At 45.2% G+C, this 19,641-nt stretch overlaps 1 protein-coding gene across 1 annotated transcript; it reads left to right on the plus strand.

Annotated features, from left to right (window-relative positions):
* The first annotated feature begins 898 nt into the window (after positions 1-898).
* On the plus strand, positions 899-13,548 carry MFAP5 (microfibril associated protein 5). The gene is given in 9 exon segments (XM_083855562.1): positions 899-1,135; positions 1,137-1,311; positions 1,702-1,764; positions 4,441-4,488; positions 5,662-5,688; positions 8,072-8,107; positions 8,814-8,901; positions 9,779-9,852; positions 10,438-13,548. Coding segments are annotated over 9 exon segments (720 nt in total). The 5' UTR covers positions 899-1,045; the 3' UTR covers positions 10,557-13,548.
* The last annotated feature ends 6,093 nt before the right edge of the window (positions 13,549-19,641 follow it).

Consider the following 19,641-nt stretch of genomic DNA (forward strand, 5'->3'; position numbering starts at 1 on the left):
GTTTGCAGTTAGTTGAGAACAAATGAGGGTTACCAAGCTACCAGGATGAGCCCTGGGGGATACAGTTTTCACTTACAAGGTTTCTGTCTTTCATTCCTGTATGAGGTAGGGAGCTGGGGTAATTTCCTAGCTTTCTCCTTGGCTCCAGGGCTGAGATTGTGTCTTGAAGCTCATTCCTCAAACCTAGCAGAGTTGTAACAGAAGCAATAGAAGGAAAAGAAGTCAGTGAAAGCAACAGGAGGGAGTCAGATCGTCAGACCCAGAGGCTGTTGGGGGAAGCGTTAGGGGAGAGTGGCTATTCCAGTGGAACTCGTGGGACTTGCACCTCCATCAATCATAAAATGCACCATGCTTGGAGGCACATGGGAGTCAGGGCGATGGCGGTGAAGGTCGGGTCTCATTCGTAGTCTTTCTTCTCAGTTTGTGTCTCTCTCATTTTCCTACTTTTTTTTTTTTTTTTTTTTTTCCGCATCCCTGCCTTTCTCAGGCCAGAACGGCAGCGGCGCTGCAGGACGGGCCCCGTGGCCGGTACCTGTTCCCGTTCCTTGTGCTCTCTGCTCCCCCCGAGCCTGGTCCAGCAGGAAGCGCAGCCCCTCCATCCCACTGGGAAGCGCCAGCGGGGCAGCGGGGTGATGTCACCGCTGTCGCTGCCCGCAGATATCCCCTGCCAGCCCATCTGCCCTCCAGCCCCGGCCCGCTACCGGCCGTGCTCCATCCTCCATCCTGTAGGGAGAGAAAGAGCCGCGGGGCAGCATCCGGGCGCGTCCTGCGGGACAACGGGATGTCCCTGTGCCACGGGCAGCCAGGGAAGCAGGGAAGGGGACCAGGGAAGCAGGGAAGGGGACCGAGGCACTGGGATGGGGACAGGCAGCAGCTGAGTCGGGAAGCGTGGCTGGAGGTGGCGGCCCGAGGAGAAGCCGGGCTGCATGGAAGGGCAGGGCGAAACGGGACACCAGCGTGCAACTCAGACCCGAGAATCCATCCCTGGTGCTGGGCCATCCTGGGGGAATGGGAGGAGCCCCTTCGGAGGACAATAAACTCTGGAATGAGGGTGTGGGCTGCTGCTCCTCGCTCCCCCCCTCATTCCACATGCATGATGATACCATATCCCTCCATCTCTCTGGCTTCTTGGGGTTTTTTTCTTTTTTATTTTTTTCCTCTTTTCCCAGAAATTGTATTTTGAAGACAACCAAAAGGAGAACGTGTTCTGGGTGTGGCTGCATGCGATTTACCCAATAGCCAAAGTGGGGGGGCGCCGAAGGGGAAAAACAGAGCGTCTGCTGCTGAAGGGAGTGGAAGCTGAGGGCTGCAGTAAGTGATGGGGACCCTGTCTTTTCTTTCAGTGCTCCTCGAAATAACTGGAAAAGTAGAAGAGAATGGAGGGAGAGAACGTGGGGGAAACTTTTCGTTGCATGCTGAGGGTGTGTGTGGAGCAGGCTTAGCCATCCAAATGGGAAATAGATGGGGACTGGAGAAAGGGGATGGAAAGAGGAACAAAGCAGCTGGTGTTATAAGTTCAGTCCAGAATGTTTCAGAAATACTTGGAAAACTGGCCACATGAGGAGGGAGACAGGAGGGAGGCTGGGAAGACCAAATGGTCTTGAGAGGAAAATGGGTAGAACAATCAAAGTTTCTGTGATACAGGGGAGGATATACCAGTCCCTGCCTTAGCTTTCCTCTGTTCTCTCCTCCACTCCACAGGGATGAAGACCTCTGGAACCTGTATACTGTTTTGTGTCTTAACACTCTACTTGTCCCCAGCTGGTGAGTCCTTATGCCCAGGGGAAGGATTTCTTCCCCATCTGGGCCCCATGGAGTTTCCTAGACAGAATAATGTGCAATGACCTAAGGACAGAGATATGTAGAGGGGTAGTGAAGGGAGAAGGACCGAGCAGGAAAGACAAGGTGGATACAGGATTGTAAGGAAAAAATTAGAAACTGGAAACAGTTTCCCATCTGTGACACTCTCCAGTAAGTACTGGGAGTCACAAGAGATAGAGGTCCACAGCTTCTACTGTAGGTATGTTACAGTAAACAAAACATCCAGATCAAGCTGAGAAGGAGGGTTAGGTGTGCTTTGTGCTTACTGCTGTACCACCTGTGTATGCATGATCTGCAGGGCATTTCCCAGTGCTCTGAAAAATTTGTTCTGTCGTAGTTGTGACACATTTGCTGTCACTAGCAGTTCCTTCTGGAATGACCTCATTCCAAGCCACTCTACGGCTGGGAGGTTTTGTAGTATTTGTACAGCTGTTTTGAGAAACCTCACCTCTATAGTTCAGACCATTTTCTGCTTTTGGTGATGGTGGTTGCTGTTATTCTGTTTTGTGTCTCCATTACTTTGTTTGCTTGGAGATACTTTGGCAAAAATTCAGAACCAGATTTGATTTTTTTTAAAAAAAGCACAACAACAACAACAAAAAAACCTAAATAAGAGGGCAGGATCAGACATTATAGTCAGAAGACTCAGGACAGATAGTGAAAGAGTAATTGCAGTGAATGGACAAAGCTTCGTCCAGGAAAGACTGTATGTAGGAGAGACATGACTACCTATCACATTCAAACCAGGTTGTTCCAATACTCTCCTTGATCCTCCCCTCGTGCTGAAACATGATTCTTCTCCAAATAGCACTTTTTCCTTTAAAGGTGCGCAATAAACAATGTCATGTTTATGACTGTGAAGCAAGGAGGTGAAGCACCCAAGAAACGAGCTTATAGGTGGACTACAATTTGAAAGAGGAAAAAAAAAGGCTGTGTTTTTTTATTATGCATGAAAGGAATATTTCTTGCTTTTGAGTATTTTGTTTTAGCACTTCTCTTTGGGTTTGTTTGTTTGTTTTAACTTGGAAAAGAACAGAAATCACCAGCTGGTGTCTCATTGTTTCTTTCGATTTTGGGTAAGCTACAGATTTGTTGAGTTAGGGTTGCAGTTCTAGACCTCAAGGATTAATTTACTGCAGCTTGCATAAGAAAGTCCAGTTGTTTATAAGACTTATTTATTTGTTACCACAGCAAATATAAATTGAAGGTGGGATAAGAAAATCACGCTTTTCATGTCCTTGCCTCGTATGCAGAGATTTCACTTCACTTATGTCCTTTTGTTTTAGAATTGGATTGGTTTTCTATTCAACCCCTAGGGGAAAACAAAATTCGTAATAGCTGACTTTTCAATGTTAGAAAAGAAGGAGGAGCCTCCTCCTCTGTCTTTTCTACACATCTCTTCAAATCCAGCACTGCTGCTTCTGCAATGGTTTCAGGATTTGCATCCTTCCTTTTGCATCAGGAACAAACAAGAAAGTGCTCAGCGCCATTTTCTTCTCTGCTTGTTACAATTAAGAGATTAGCCAGAACAGGGGAAGTTTTGGGCTGTATTAAATTGTGTACTTAAGTTATTATACATGTCTGGCTCTCCTTGGGTTAATTGCCAGCAGCTGAGCCCTTGCTGGCAGCTGGGTGGGGAACAGAATATCAGGGTCCAGCAACTCCTGTAATGCTGTAGAGCAGGATTATGTAGGGGTCCCAAGAGACCTTCTGCGGCCTGCAAGTAACTGCCCTTGGAATGTGGAAGAACTATGACAAAAACTCCAGTTTTTACCACGCAGTGCTCCCATTAAGAGCAGAAAGCTGCAGGCTGAGGTCACAAGACGTGCAGCATGCACATGGATTTTTGGACTGGTCATGCACACATGCCTGCAGTGCCCCAGATCACTGCTTTTTCCTGCCAACTCCTTCCTTCATCCCACCCCAGTTATGCAGACATTTCCCTCGTCTGTGGCTGGCAGGAAATATTTTCCAATTCCTGGCTGCTGTAAGGAAGCTGCTCTGTCACCCTTTATATTTGAACAAACAAACAGTCTAGCCCAGCTTCAATTTCTTCCATGTAGCATGCACAGCCAACTCTTCATTACTCCCCTTCTCCAGTTCACCCAGAGGCTGAGAGGGGAAAGATTATCTGCTCTGTGGTCCATACCCAGGCTGGATGATTTGCCTAAGGAGTTGCAAAACCTGCAGTCTGCTTTTTACTGTAACAGTGACTCAATCCATGCCCCCAAGTAAATAATTTCCATTACTCAGTTTCCTCTTTTATAAAACAGAGATAGGGATTTTGCTCAGCCTCCAGGGCAGGGAGGCTACATGGATTTATTTTTTTTTCCAAAATGCATCAAAAGAGGTTTCAGAAGGGCAAAGTCTGGTAGCAGATCTGGAGGTATTTACTAACTTGTCCCTGTGCCTGGCCATTGACCCTGGTGGAAGCAGCAGGGATAGGATCTCCACGAGCCTTTAAACAGCAAATGCAGCCAGCAGTGGAGGCTGAGTCAAGAGCATTTCTCCCTTCAGCAGAGGGCAGTGGTGTCTCCTGGATATTTCACAAATAAAATTTCACAAAGCCTGCAGACTATAAAAATCTGTGTTTCTTCATGTCCTTTTCTTCTCTTGCAGACTGGTTTCCATGGATGGTTAATGGGCAAGAACTGGACAATGCAACTCGTAAGTATTACAGGCATGTTAATGTGCTGAAGATTGCTCATCTTCAGCACATTTCAGTTTGACCATGTTTTCCTGGGGAGTTACAGCCTGTTTATTAGAAAATACTATTCTTTGTTTCCTTGCCTCTGACATTGTGAGCTTACCTTTCAGTGAAGATTAAACAAGCTCTCCAAGACAATCTGCTAAGTGTTATATGCTCTTTACAAATAATTCTCTAGTGCAGGGGTCCTGAACACTTAGCTGAAGGGTACAAAGTTATGTTCACAGTCAAGGGTTGTGGGAGATCCACAAAAGCTGTAAGTCTTCAACCACGAGATGCTTGGGGAACTCTACTGCTGCTCAGAAAATTCCTAGGGAAAATGGTGCACAAGTGCCAAGGTTCTTTAGTAGTGAGACCACTGGGAAAGGATATTGCCTGATCTTCTTACTGGCTGTGTTGTTGGAGGTGAATTGTTTTCTCTCTCTGGACCTTCATCCATTTTTGCCGCATGGCAAGGTAAAATGAATGTACATTTACATCATGCTTCAGCACCCAAAAGGACCATGAGAGTTTGCCTTTTCTTCACACCTGAAGCCCCTGGCTAAGCCTGCAAACATCTCCCAGCTATGGCCCTATGATGTGTAATATCTGGAGCTTCCCAGAAAACTATTCAGAATCCGGCCCAAGACATGTCCTCCAAGCATCCTTTCCTTCATGCTTTACCTCTCTACTGCAGCTTTGCCATCAGTTGCTTTTTGGAGAGACTTATCCACTGATGAATTTCTGCAGTCAAGGCTAGGTTTTAGACTTGCCTTCCTCCTTCTCTGCCATAGATGCCTCAGCTGTCTGTCCTAGTGCTGCAAGACCCCTCAGCACCTTCATTTCAGGACTCTTTCTTTCCTATCAAGATTCCAACAGTGGCCATATCTGAGAAGGCAAAATATGCATCCAAAATTCACTGACAGTTGATACAACATTGTGCACTAAGAAATCCAGTCCCAGGCCAGTCATCAGAAAGGGGAGTGGATACCAGAGGGTTGTGGGTACTGTGCTTGATGATGTATTTGCTGGGTTGGATCCCACTCTCTCATGAGCCTAGGATGGCAGGAGAGGTAATTCAAGCTAGTTCTGGCTGGCTGTGTAAGGGACCATAAAGTAAAGACAAGTTTTTTCAAGGACATTCTCTTTTCCAGGTGGAGATAACCCCGAAAGCACCTCTGGTAAGCTCCAATCTCTTGGCATCTTCATGTTTTTTTCCCCTCTTCACCATTCCTGCCTACACAGAAGCAGAAATTACCCATTATGCCCAGAAACTCCTCATCCCACTTTCGATGTGCAGCAGCATTCTTCCAGCACTTATGGCTGTCTGGGAGTCCTTTCTATGCTCCACACAAGGAAATGAATTTAGGGTGACTTAAAGGTCTGTTCGCCAAGGAAATGCCAATCTCATTTAATGTACCAGGGCTCCCTAAAGATGTTTCCACTGCAGGAAGCCGTGAAATTCAAAGCTCACACATCCTTGGCTTCCAGACAAGGTGGCAGGAACAAAGAGACTAAATGAGGAGGGTGAGAAATTGGACAGGCTCAAACTGGGACACAGGTTGTGTGTGTGTGTGTCTGCCAACAGGTAGCAGATGTGCTTCAGTTCTCAGGAGACAGAGGTGCCAAAATACCCCTGAAAGTATTAAAGCAAACCCTGAGCATTGTTGGAGCAGGGAAGTGGAAATTCTGTTCTTTCAGTACTGTCTGCCCCACTGTGCCTGCTGCTGTGTCACAGGGGGGCAGCAAAATGTCTGCAAAGGAAAGGGTAGATGGAGGACTTGGAAGATAAGCACTGAGAGCACAGAGTGCATGTCCTTAGAGAGTGGAGATGGCCTCAGGAGGACACAGAGCTGATGGGAGTGTAGGCAATTGCAACAATGGGCAATGGAGGAAAAGAGAGGTTCCAGAAGGAGCCTCTCCACTTTCTCCAACCCCACTCTGAATTCAAATCTGTCACCACTGGCCTTTGGGGTGGTTTTTCTCTCTGCTGGAGCAGTCTCTCAAACACATCCCTCTGAGGTGGTGAAGACCAGGCAGGGCAGGGTGAGGGAGAGCACATGTGGTCGATGCTGTGGTTCAGAGAGAGGCAACTATGCATGGCTGTTTCTGAGGAGTGTGCTCTGACTGTATGGAAACTCATCTGAGAGTGGTGTCTTGTTCTCTAGAATATCAGCTCCACAGCTTGTCCTCTGCCGTCACTCTGCTCATCAGCTAGCTGCAGTATTTGTTGTGGATCAGACTGCCAGGAGACAACACTGGAAGAGGAAAGTGGAAGCACAATATTCTATCTACGAGATCTGTGATCTGCGTGGTTGGGGTGGGAGGTGAAAGCAACTGTGTTCAGTGTATGAGGCCTAACAATCTGTAGGAGGGTAGATAGGAATTAGTGTCCAGACCAAAATGGTGGTGACTGACCTACATCTAAAGGTTAAAAGATTAAAGTGAAGCCTTTACAGCAAACTTGGGCTTCAAAATGCTTACTGTTGAGGGATCAAGCAAAACTCTTCACAAAGGACGTACCATTGGGACCCATCTTTGCTCTGCAACATCCTATCAGCTCTAGCACACCCAGCATATTTGCAGGGAAAGCCTGCAGTTATTCTGACTGATAATCAGATAATAACACCACCACGATCAGCATTGGATATGAACCAGATGTGAGATGGCTACTAGTCAGGACTGGTAAGCCATCAGCAAAACTGTGGCAGGAGGAAAGAGACTGGAAGCTCAAATTAAGATGTTTCAGTACATCTCTTCTTCCAAGTGCAGCTGTCACACCACCTGCGCTTTTTCCTCAGGAGGAAGGAGGGAGTTTATTCTGAGTTTATTCTCAGTTTACAGCCACATGTTGTAGACCCTCCTTCCCTCTCCTCATGCAGTCCTGCCTTCTCTGACTGCCCCTAAGTCCCACATCCAAAAGATTTATTCTCTTTAATACACGTGTTTTGTCTATGGTTCTGGCTAACACTGTGGCGCCTGAGCAGAAGTCTTCTCTAATTGCTTGTAAGAACTTGCACCTGGCAGTCAGTTCTCTGAAATTCTTTCCAGTTCATTACTGTGTAAATTATAAAATGTACTGGTTTGCTGTGATACAGATGGGTTACTTTATCAGAGGGAATAACAAACCAACCTCTTTTTCACCCCTTGTCATAAAGAACAGTGGTGTTGCAATGCTGTTTCTTAAAGGAATGTGTCACTGTTCCTTATGAAGGGCAGTCACAAACTCCTTCACCTCTTGACTCGATAAAGGGTAATTACAGCAGCTAAAGAAATTTACCTGACTTTTTAAGTGTAATTTTGAACAGTAGTGGTAATACTTTATTAGTGGGAAAGCTTAGGCAAATTTTTAGCGTTGTTGACTGCATAGCTGGCACTAGACTCACACTGGATTAGTACCTTATGGCTTCATTTCAGTAACAATGAAATCTTTTTCCACATTAGAACTTACAATGGAAGGCTCTTGAAAGAGTTTTCCACATATTTGTTTTGATTAAGCTGATTTCTAGGAAGGAATCATGGTAACTAACTAACTAACTAACTTTGCTGCCCTCTGTCTTCCAGTTCAGTCTGGCAGCGAAACGCCAACGGCTTCATCAGGTATGTTTTAAGTTTGCTGCCTGCACCCTCTCCCAGACCCACTTTCACCCACCCTGTTACCTCTCCAGACAGGTTCTGTCTGGGCACAGGACTTTGTCTCCTGGAAAATTGTTTTAAATTGTTCCTTGAATTAGAAATACTGGAGAATGATGGTAGTGGAAGCTGAAGCCTTCTCCTGGGTGGCATCCCTGGGAAGGGAGGAGCTGGCAGATCAGCAGACCAGCAGGCCAGATACAATGGGTCAATATTGTGTCAGTGGCCAAGAGCTGGCAATTCAGAATGACTTGCAAGGAAATCCATTGCAGTTGCTTGTCCAGAAAAGAAAGGAACTAGATTTGTGTCCTGAAATGTGATAATTGCACATCTATTAGAAACGCATCTTAAATATGCAACTGAAATTCACATTTTGTTTATATGTGTCTGTCCCCTTTACCTGTGCCTCCTGTATTCTGGGTGCCCAGCGGGCTTGGTTTGCATTTCACTCAACTTTCCCTTCCTCTTGTCTTGTGAAGCAAGGGGATCAGAAATGTCAGCACTGTTTTCTCTAAACCAACCCCAACTCTCACATGAGAGTGACGAGTGGCTGGAGTCCCTTCCCTGGAAGCCTGGAGGACTGTACCTAGTGATTCAGTTATATCTGTGCCTGAATGAGTGCACCTGGCCATGATGCTGGATTGCACCTCTGTGTCTGTGTGTGTGTTCTCAGACTGTCGTGAGGAAAAGTTCCCTTGCACGCGCCTGTACTCTGTTCACAAGCCAGTGAAGCAGTGTATCAGCTATCTCTGTGTTACAAGGTAAGAAACCAGCAGTCTCTAAGAAAATCGCTAAAAACTGCTGATAAATGGTATGTCTGGTTCAGCAACTGTTCCCTTTGAAGACTAGAGGTTTTTCTCTGGGAACCTATGGGTGAGATGGATCTTATCCTCAGAGCATCCTTTTAGGGTAATTATTTAAAACAGCACAATGACTATAATCTGTGCAGCACTAAGGAGCTGTAATGTTCCCTATATTGTTATCCATATTTAAGGTATTAGGTCATTTATAGGGCCATGAAAATCATCAGAAGTATGGAGCACCTCTCCTACAAAGACAGGCTGAGAGAGCTGGGATTATTCAGCTTGGAGAAAAGAGAAGGCTCCAGGGAAAACTTATTGCAGCCTCCAGTACTTAAAGGGAGCTTATAAAACAGAGGGAGAGCAACATTTTACATGGGCACATTGTGATAAAACAAGGGGGAATGGTTTTAAACTGAAAGAAGAGAAATTTAGGTTTGATTAGGAAGAAATTCTTTATTCAGAGGGTGGTGAGGCACTGGCACAGGTTGTCCAGGGAAGTTGTCAATGTCTCATCTTTGGGAGTGCTCAAGGCAAGGTTTGATATGGGGCCTTGAGCAACCTGATCCAGTGGGTGACATTCCTGCCCATGGAAGTGAGTTTGGAACTAGGTGATCCTCAAGGTCCCTTCCAACCCAAGCCTTTCTATGACTCTAAGATTTCATTAACTCTTTAGAAAGATTGTTTTGCTATTGAGCAGCCTTATTCTAGGCTAAGAAGTCATAAAAATTTAGGATTTGCCTGCTCATTAGTGAATATACATGTTTATTCCCTCTATCCCTTTTTTGTTTCTTTGTGTCCATGTGCCTTCTGCTGCTGATCCTGCTGATCCCCGCAGTGTGCGTCGCATGTATGTAATAAACAAGGAGGTGTGCACTCGCATTGTCTGCAAGGAGAATGAGGTCATGCAAGGTGAGTGGTATCACAGACTAGCCTAGGAGGACAGCTGCAGCCATGTGAGAGAGTCTCCAAGCTAACTAGTTGGCTTAGACCCCAATCCACATGCAATACCTTCCCTGGACTTTGAAAGAGTTCTAATGCAATGCAGTCTTGGACCTAATAAACATGCTGTGATAAAAAAACTGGGAAGTAGATACTGTACTATTAAGAAATATGATAGCTCTCTATTCCTCGACCTTGATCATGGTCTAGTAGTCCCAGACACACCCTTACTCAAAGTTGTACTCTTTTGAGGTTACAGAGTAAATCTCAGTGTTTCTGTTCATGAATAGAAGCAGGATCCAGTCTAGATTTTTATGCAATCTTTGTTGCAGCAAAATACAGGTGGTTTTAATATGTTATGTACACACATAAAGCCAGAAGGAAATTCATAATAGCTAAAGGACTTGCTTTGCTTGCCTCATGTGTATGAGGATTCAGCAGTTTCAACAGTTTCTGCAGATGCAGTGAAGGATGTACCTCTAACTGTTCTGCTGGTGAAGAATTTGAAGGTAGCTTTGATTATCTGTCAACCTGTATGTGTCTGCTTGTCCTCAGATGAGATCTGTCGCCAGCTGGCTGGCCTTCCTCCTCGACGTCTCCGCCGCTCTGGGCAGCCCCTGCCTCTCCCTTGCAGAAAGCCCCTGGAGCAGCAGCGCAGGCCTGATGCTCTGTGAGCTACCAACAGGAGGAGAGGAAAAGGAAGAGAGAAGAAGAGAAGTCATCATCCACTACCTACAGTCCAAGACAAGTGCTACTTGTTTGTGATTCCTCCATCATTTCCTTGCTTCTGTGCCTTCCTCTGCATCCTCTTCTTCAGGTGCTGCAATGCACAAAGTACCCTCTCTGCTAGTCTGTCATGGTAGCTGTTGTCATCTGTATAATCTATTGCTGAGAATACAGGATTCTCCCCTCTTTTCTCTCACACTCTGCCTGGCAGGCTGTGAGCTGCTCATTTCCCAGAGGTCCTTATAAATGTGCTGCACCTTCTCTTGCTTTGCCCCTGGAGAGAGACAGAAATGGGGACAGTATGAAGTCCTCCCCAATGGTACAGATGCTGTAAGCTGCATCTCATCTCACCTTCATGACCTAGGACTCCAGCCCTAGATTTCCAGCCTGGCATCAGCATGAGCTTGAATGTGGTTGGTCAGCCTGAGCCTCTCCAGTTCTCCTGAGCCACTGAGTTTGTTGTGTGATAGCACATTCTCCTCCTTGTGTCTGCTGGCCTCAGGGAAGTGACAGAACTGGGAGATGAGCTGTCCTGAACCCAAGGCAGACATCATTGTCCTTGGGCGGCAACAGATCATTTATAACTACCTCTGGGAAGCTTTTGTCTCAAGCCCATTGCCTCCCTCACACACATCTGCTTCCAAAAGAAAAAAATCTGGGTTTAGTATGGCATTATATTTTTCTCAAGAAAATTATGTTGGATCAGAGTCCTGCCTCTTCTACTCCTCCTCTACTCTCTCCTGTTCTTGTCCCTCCCTTCCCACTGAAGGCATCTCTTTATGCCCATTCCAGGCAAGTTCCAGGGAACAGTAATTACAGCTGCCTCCCCTCCTAAGCCCAAGAAAGCCCATGAAGAACCTGTGTGACCTGACATTACTGAGACCTTGCAAAGAATTATCTTGGTGTCTTGTCTTGGTCTGGCTACCTCCATACTCTCCAGTTGCTGTGTCTGTTTTCAATCTCCAGTTGAGTTCCTACCTCCTAACCTGGAAGCTCCTGCACAAAGCAGGAAGAAATTGCAAATTGGAATTGTATATGGGAGCAGAATCATTATCTGGGATTGCTGTTTATCTGGGACCTGGGATTTTCCTGCAGAATCTCTGACTGTGCTGACCTGCACAGAGCCAGTTGCTGATGGGGAAGGTAAACAGATCTGCAGGTGTAAGTGCTTATACAGGCCAACCTGGGCAGAAGAATTCACTGTGGCAGCACTGGATATCTGGTCTGCTCAAGGACTTTGTTTTCTAGATATATGGAGAACATTTCCAGGTATACGGGCAGTTTTCATTATGAGACCGCATAGGGTAAGTGGGGAAGAGCAGTCTGAATTGTGACTCTTAGTGACATGATTCTGTGGGGCACCAGAGGATCACCAAGACCCTGTCTCCAGGATCTCTGGGTTGTTCCCAAGTAACTGAAAGCCAGTTCGCTATACTTGGCATTCACTCCCCTCACATAATAAACTCTTCTGCTGAGCAGAAACCATTCAGTCTTGCAAGAGCACTGCCCCATTGCACAGAGCCAGGGTCACACAGTATGAGGGACAGTTTACTGCACAGAGGCAGATGTCTTGGAAAAAGAGCAAAACCAGTAGTGTCTTGCCAGGACCTGCATTTCTGCTGTATGCAGCAAGGAGCTAGTTACATCCTCTGTGTAGGGGAAGACACCCTGTGCAGACAGATTCCATATGAGGTCAAAATTAGCCCTAGATGGGCTAACTCTTTTTGTGTTAATCCAGTATACAGGAGAAAGAATTCCAAATCATGCAGTGACAAGAATTTTGTCCTACATATCGGAGCACTGTGGTGCTACTCAGAGGATGATGCTCCTCTGGAGTACTCCAGGCTCATGAGACTAGGAATGAGGGAGGAATTTCTTTGTACTGAGAGGGTGCATATTTCTGTAGAGAGGAGGATACTGACAGCCTGATCTCAAAGACATTGAAACCATTGGCAGCCACTGGCTTCCCTGCTGGGATACCTGTGAAAATTGCCTGTGTGGAAGAAGGTAGGATGGAGATGGGATGTGAAATCTTGGAAATTGGACTAGGTCAAGTCTGCACTCTGTATTTAGAGGTGAATATACATCGCTATAGTTACATAACTGGGTTACATAGCTACTGTACAGCATATAGAAATTTAACTTTCATACAGGTTGGGAAGTGGTTAGAAGCCTTCCTGTTACTTGCTTTCAGCAGGGACAGGAAGAGGTGCTCCTGTCCAGGAGAATACTGTTTTAATGCTAGAGTCTATATAATCCATATTAAAAGAAAAATTATTTCCTGTTATTCCTGGCAACTCTCAAGTGTTTGGGTTTATTTGTCTCTTGCTGTATTTCCTCCAGATTTGTGGGGAGACTTGATTCCAGATCGAATCTATCATTTGGAACCTTTTACTCCCTGCAAGCCTAGATCTCTGCTGTCACCCTCCTTTCACTCATGAATCACAAGTCTTCCTGGGAACTTTTTTTCTTCTAGAGAAACATAACATTTTCTCCAGCTTTTTTTTTTTTTTTTTTTTTTTTTACCATGGATAGCTGTGCTAGGTTTTCCTGACAATTGGTAGCTGCTGAACACAGAGATAACTCCTCCCAGCCCATGAAATTTGTGCTGAGGACACATCTTTTCACTGTGCATGTGCCATGACTTTCTGGTGGAAAATTAGCATCTCCAAATAAAATAGCAAGATGACTGAATTAAAGAAAAGCTGTAATAAATATCACATTAGCAGAGAAGAGTTTTGTTCGCTACAACCATTTAACTCAATAATGGGAATAACTGAGAGACTACATTAAAAATTACACACCTAGGTCAAAATTATTAGGAAAATTTCTTTTTTATTGATTTTCTGACTTTTTCATAGTTTCATCAGGAATGGACTGTACATCATATTTTGGTTGAAAAGATGAAGCACTAAGACATGGTGGAGTTTGAGTAGTGTCTTCATGTGCAAGCAGTCAAGTACCCTCTCTGCTAGCCTGCAATTTAGATGGTATTTCTAGAACAAAAGTGGCTGTGGGCCAAATTACCCATTAAGCTGCCTCTGAGAGTGCCCCATAGATCTCCAGGACTAAACCACACAAGGCAGGTTATTGCACAGCACTCTCCTCCATGCCCCTTCCTGGCTGAGGCTGATCTCAGTGGTGTCCTGATCTTGGACTGCTGTAATGGATACAGCCTCAGCCCCAGTCACTGGAGATACTGCTCCCACCTGCACAGGCCAGACCCTGCTCTGTCTCATAAACTCAGCCTTTGCAGTGCTCCTGTACTGGCATTTTCTCCTGGCTATGTGAGCCAAGCACAACATATGCCATCAACTGTTTGTAATTCAGCTTATTTTTTTTCCCTTTCCTTTTCCCTTACACTAGAGTTGGCCCACACTTAATTAGCACTTGCCCCATACACAGATTTATTTCCCCTGCCACTCCAACCTGAATTACCATATCTGGACATCACTTTCTCTTGCAAGCCAGGGAAGTGGTTTTAAATACGCCTGCAGGTAGGTGTGCTACTCATGCAGTTGGGCTAGCCACAAAAAAAGCTGACAAAGCCCTGGTTTTCGAAGCATGATTCTGCATTTGTGGCTGATTTTCATAACCTCTCCTGACCTGGCGTGGGAGTTAGATGCCCTGTGGTCACTTCCCACACAATGGCTATTCCTTCTCCTTTTGCTGGCACAGCTCCCCAGGACTGATCTATGTGACCAGCTTGAAGGCTGCTGTTTAAAGCCAGTGCTCCAATGTCTGCTCCCCAGTTTGAAGCAGTGCCTCACTGCTGGGCATGTGGAGCTAACAAGAATGGGAAGGCTGTCAGAAGCACCTGACATGTCACCTAGAAGCTCCTGAAACTTGTTGCCTGGATCTTGTCCACAAGAACCCATAGTGAGAACAGAGCATTAACATAAGGCATCTCAGCTTGGAAGGATCCCTCAAGGATGCACTGCTGGCTGCTGTGTGGGCTTGTTCTTCACAGAGGGGACTGGTCCTTGCCACCCACCAAAAAGAACACCTCTACTAGACAAAGAATCGCTGTGTTGAATCCAAAAGGGATTTTAGTTTTAATTTCATTTATTTTTAATTGTTTGGGTGCTTTTTTTCTGGAAGTATTGAAGTACACAATCCTGTAGTATTGACCCCTGACACCACATGGTGACATTGTTTGACAGTGTACCTTTGTCCAGCTGTGAACATCTCCCTGACTGGGGCACAGGAAATCTGAATTCTAATTCTGAATCTCTTCACCCCCTGCTCTCTGATATTTAGCATATTGCTTTCTTCTCTCTGTTCACTGCCATCCTTAGCCCCTGTAATTCAGCAAGTTGGAATAAACTCCCACAAAATAGAGAGCTGGATTTTATTCCATTTAAAAAAATATATAAAATGCATGGGAAATACCACAAAGGTATTCGATTGTCTACTTCTGCTATCAGTGTAAATTATTTTTACAAATAAAAACATGTTTCAATAATACTAATTATATCCATTAAAATGCAAACAACATGTGATTATTGCTAGTATGCTGAAGTATATTTAAAAAGTGAATTGTGAAAAACATTCAATTCATTTAATGAATAAATTATCACAATGCATTTTGGGGCATTTTACTAAGATTGCAATTTCCATACAAATACAGCTGATCACAAATTAGCAAAAAGGTCTAATAGGGAAGCCTATGTAATTCAATGTGTCTAACTAATAAGTCAGTCAGATCTCACCTGCTTAAATATAAGAACGAATGTAGGTTAAGCTGTGCATTTTTTTAAATAAATGTGGATATTGAGATAGTATATGTTTCCAGTCAAGATCACAGATAAACTTACATTGAAACTTAATATGCAGAGCTAAATTCAAAGCTGCTCAGATTGCTCAGAGCCCTGTCTAAGTGAATTTTGAAAAACTCAGCAGGGCATGGAGAATCCTCAACTTGTTCTAATATTGCACCACACTTAAGATGGAGAATAGTTTCCTGATGTCAGATCAGAAATTCCTTTATTGCATCTTTTGTCTGCTGCCTCTGTTCTTTTTGCTTTGCATCTCTGGGCGAACTCTGTCTCCCCTACAATTTTGCTGCAGACAACTGAAGCAAATAACAAGAAGAAACTTTTAATTACTACAAAGCAGAAGTTTAATTGCAAAACAAGGCATTAAAATTATTGAAATCCATTCACTTCTTTTGGGAAAATTGTGTTAAAAAATGCAAAACATGACAAAAAAATCAGTGGTTCAATTAAAGAATTTGCAGTCTGTGTCCCTGCAGCGGGCCACTTTTTCTATGCTCAAACAGCATCTATTTCTTGTGCACCTTCTCACCCTGAGGCCACTTTCAATTTCTCTGCCTTGGGTTTGGTAGCCTTGGGTTTCACTGTTTTGCCTGTAGCTGGATCTTTGCCTGTTTTGGTCTGTCAGTTTTCATATTCTGTAGCTACTCCTTGGCCATAATGGCTGCCAGCATCTTGGCTTTCCTTGGGACTTTCTTCACAGCCGGAGCTTATCCAGGCTCCTTGGCAGTGCCAGTAGAGGTGGGTCTTGGCCTTGCTGCCTTCTTGGCACCCTCAAAAGCATTTCTTTTCTGTCTGGTGCAGTGTAGTGAGTGTAGTGTAGTTGCTCCTGAGACTCTCTGTGCTGTGGTGACCAGTGATTCTCTCATCAGCCCTGCTTGAGCCCAGCACTGTCATCACACAGCGTCTCTTTTGGCTCCGTTGTCCATCAGCTGCTCTCATTATAGTCACTCGTTGGTTCAGCTTAGGAAAGGCATTTGAACTCTTTGTTGTCTCTGCAAACCTCTTCACCATTTCTGTTCCCTGAGAGTCCCCAGGGGCAGTGCCTCACAGTAGATTTTTGCCTCTCTAATCTAAAAGCTTTTCTGGCCATGTTCCCTGTTTTCCAAAGTGGAACAGGACCAACCTAGCCACGCTTAAGTAAATTTGCCTGTTCCTTACCTGTACCTGCATAAAAGTGATAGAAGAGAGGAGTGGACCTGGTGTGCCCATGTTGAGCACACACTGGGCAAAATTAAATTACCTGGCTGTGCATGTGAGTGCAAGATCAAGAGATGCTCATGACGACTTCCAGCCAAGGAAACCTGCAAGGTTCTCAGCACATGACCGACAGCCAAGGAACATCCAACACACCATTTTTTACTGAACTCCCAAGACTTCTGTCTCAGTCTCTCCAACAAAGTACTTCTCCAAAGACAACAGGGAAGTTAAAACCAGGATTTACCACCCAGGCCCCAGGTGCAAGCTCTTTTTGCACTGAGTAGCAAGAGCTGCAGCACTGCACAAACACGAGCTAATCACAGGCAGCACTGGTTTGCAAAACCATAACCACAGCTAGAAGGTGAGCCTCATTGTGAAAAATTGCAGTGCAAAACCGAGTTTCTCCCTGTGGCTAACAGATGATTGCAGAGATATGGAGCCAGAGACTTCCACTGAGGAGGGGGAAGATGTGATCTGAAGCAGGGTGTGGGGTGCCCAGACCAGGAGACTGAGCTATGGGAGAATGGAGTAACACTGGAACAGAGCCTGCAGCTCCCTGAGGAGCTGCACAGAGGGTGTTCTCCAGGCCAGCTCAGAGTAGGAGCAAAGTGAGATGGGCAGGGTGTGCTGGAGGGCACTGCAATGAGAAGCAGCAGAGTGCAAGCAGCTTTGGCAGGTACTTTACCCCCCAGCTCTCAACATGAAGAGGGCACATTTTGCTCTCATCATAGAGTCTGTTTCTCTTAGCATAAATGAGATAAGCTCCCAACCATGTCACGGCCTCAAGCCAGAGAACACACTAGAGGACATTTAGCCTAAGTATATATATAAGCTGGTCACATTTCTTATCTACATTCATGATGGGCAAGCCATTCACTAGGTCTCAAACTCCTCAACCCAATCTAGCCCCTTTCCTGCCTTCCTGCTGGTGATCCCAGCAGGTGTCAGTCTCTGGTAGCAAGGGCTGGAAGTGCTGTGGCCTAGAGACATGGTGGAAGGTACTAATACAGGCAGAGAGAGAAAAAAATTGTGGGGTCACAGGGCCAGAATTAAGGATTATTAGTTCCTATAAAAAGCCCCGAGCTGGGCTGGCAGAGAGCTGCAGGGCAGGAATGAGAGGCACTCACAACACTGTGGTTAAAAAATGTATACTCAATTCAAGAGTTTCACCCTAATTTGCCTCTTCCTCCAGCACCAAAACAAGCTCTACAGTGAAACAAAAATAAACTGCAGGTCAAGTCTCCAGGTAAAGGTTTTGTAGAGCAAGCCTGGAAAGCTGAATTACTAGTAAAACACACAAAAACGTATAACATTAGTGCACACCCAGCAACCAGACGCCCCCAATTCTGCATCAGTGGCATCATTGACAATCCTGCAGCAATGCAGCAGTGCAAGTTTTGTAAATCCACCCTCCTACACATCCTGAACTCCTGCCTTTTTTACTTCCCCCTTCCCTCTCATAACCTGAGATCCCTGCTCTTGTCTAGTTTAAATGCAGCCTCTGTGACACTCATCCCACAGTGCTTTAGCTTTTCATTTGCAAACCCCACTACCACAACCATCCCTCTCTGGTGAAGTCCACCCCAGGCAGACCTCACACACATCCTCACAGCATTTATATATCTTTGTGGTGCTGCATATTCCGCAAAAATCACTGCTGTGTAATGCAACTGCTGAAACCTTCTCCCCAGGCATGGCATCCACAGCTGCATCACAGGATGAGTTGGCAGCTCTAGGGAAAAGGCTCTCTGCCTCATGCCCTAGCAGCAAGCTGCTCTACATCCACTGTGGAGGGTTTTTTTTGCACCCACAACTGGAGTCATGGGAGTGGTGTTCCTGGCAGAGGTGTCTGAGCAAGTGCACTACTTTTGTGTTGGGTCTGGGTCATTCTAAATAGGGTGACAAATCTTTGTGGAGTGAGCACAGTGCAATGTGTGTGTGTAATAAATAAGAATTTTGATATATATTCTCACACTTAATATGTGCTCATATTAAGTGAGCATGTTCTGTGTGCTTACAATAAACGAGCATGACAGCTTATTTATCTGTCAGTGCCTAACTGCAGGGAGCTCCACCATTCCCCTGCTCAGGGTCTCCATGCAAGTCAGTGGCTGGGGTGCATCAGCATTTGTGGAGCAGAGAAAGTTTTTTCTGTTTGAGGTTTTCTCTTGAGGCCAGGGGAAGCAGGTGTCTGTGTTTCTTGTGTTCAGTGTCAAACCAACCAACTGCTGATAGAGGCGCTACTTTCAAAAGGCGATTTCTGAGCAAAGGGTGAATGGAAAAAATAAATATATATTTTTAATGGTATGCACCAACACATGACTTCCTGTTGACTAAACAAGCAACCTCTCCTCTGCTTTGGGGCTGGATAATTTAAATTATTCACTGTATTTTTGCTGTCGAATTTCTTGGTAATTTGCTTTCTGAATCTTTCATAAAAGTAATGGTGCTATTCCTCCTCTCACCCCACCTTACACCTGACCACTGCTCTGCAGCCAACAGTTATCTTTCTCTTCAAACTCCAAGATCAAAAATAAAGCCCTGAGCACAAGAAACCTGAAGGGATGCTAGAACATCCTTCCATGATCCAAAAAAGCTGGAGCAGTGTCTCTCACTAGACAACACTCCAAACACAGCAGCACAGGGACCCTCTCCAGCCTTCTCCACCAGCCTTTAACTGACCTGGGCTTTGATCAGAAACAGTGATGGAGGCATCTTCAGTATTTTCCTCTCCCATCTTCAGGTCCTTCTCCAAATAGGTTTTCATTGAGCAAAAAGCACAGAAAAGTGAAGTGGTCAGCACATCTCCTTGTGTATTGGCTCCCAGCATATGCTTGACACAGATTTGGCAATTTACAACCAGGGAAAACGCTGGACAAGCAGTCAGATCAGGGATTGGTGACCACAGTTTTCCAAACTACTATTTTCTTTAACCAGAGCAGAGGTGACATCTGCTAATGAGCAAAACCTTGCTGCGGCAAGAAGAACAGCTCCTGTTTCAGGCAGAACTGCATAGGAACTGAAGGTCCCTCTTGAAATGTCCTCTAGACTTGCTACA

The sequence above is a fragment of the Zosterops lateralis genome (genome assembly GCF_965231275.1).
Source record: "Zosterops lateralis genome assembly, chromosome: 2".
NCBI lineage: Eukaryota > Metazoa > Chordata > Aves > Passeriformes > Zosteropidae > Zosterops > Zosterops lateralis.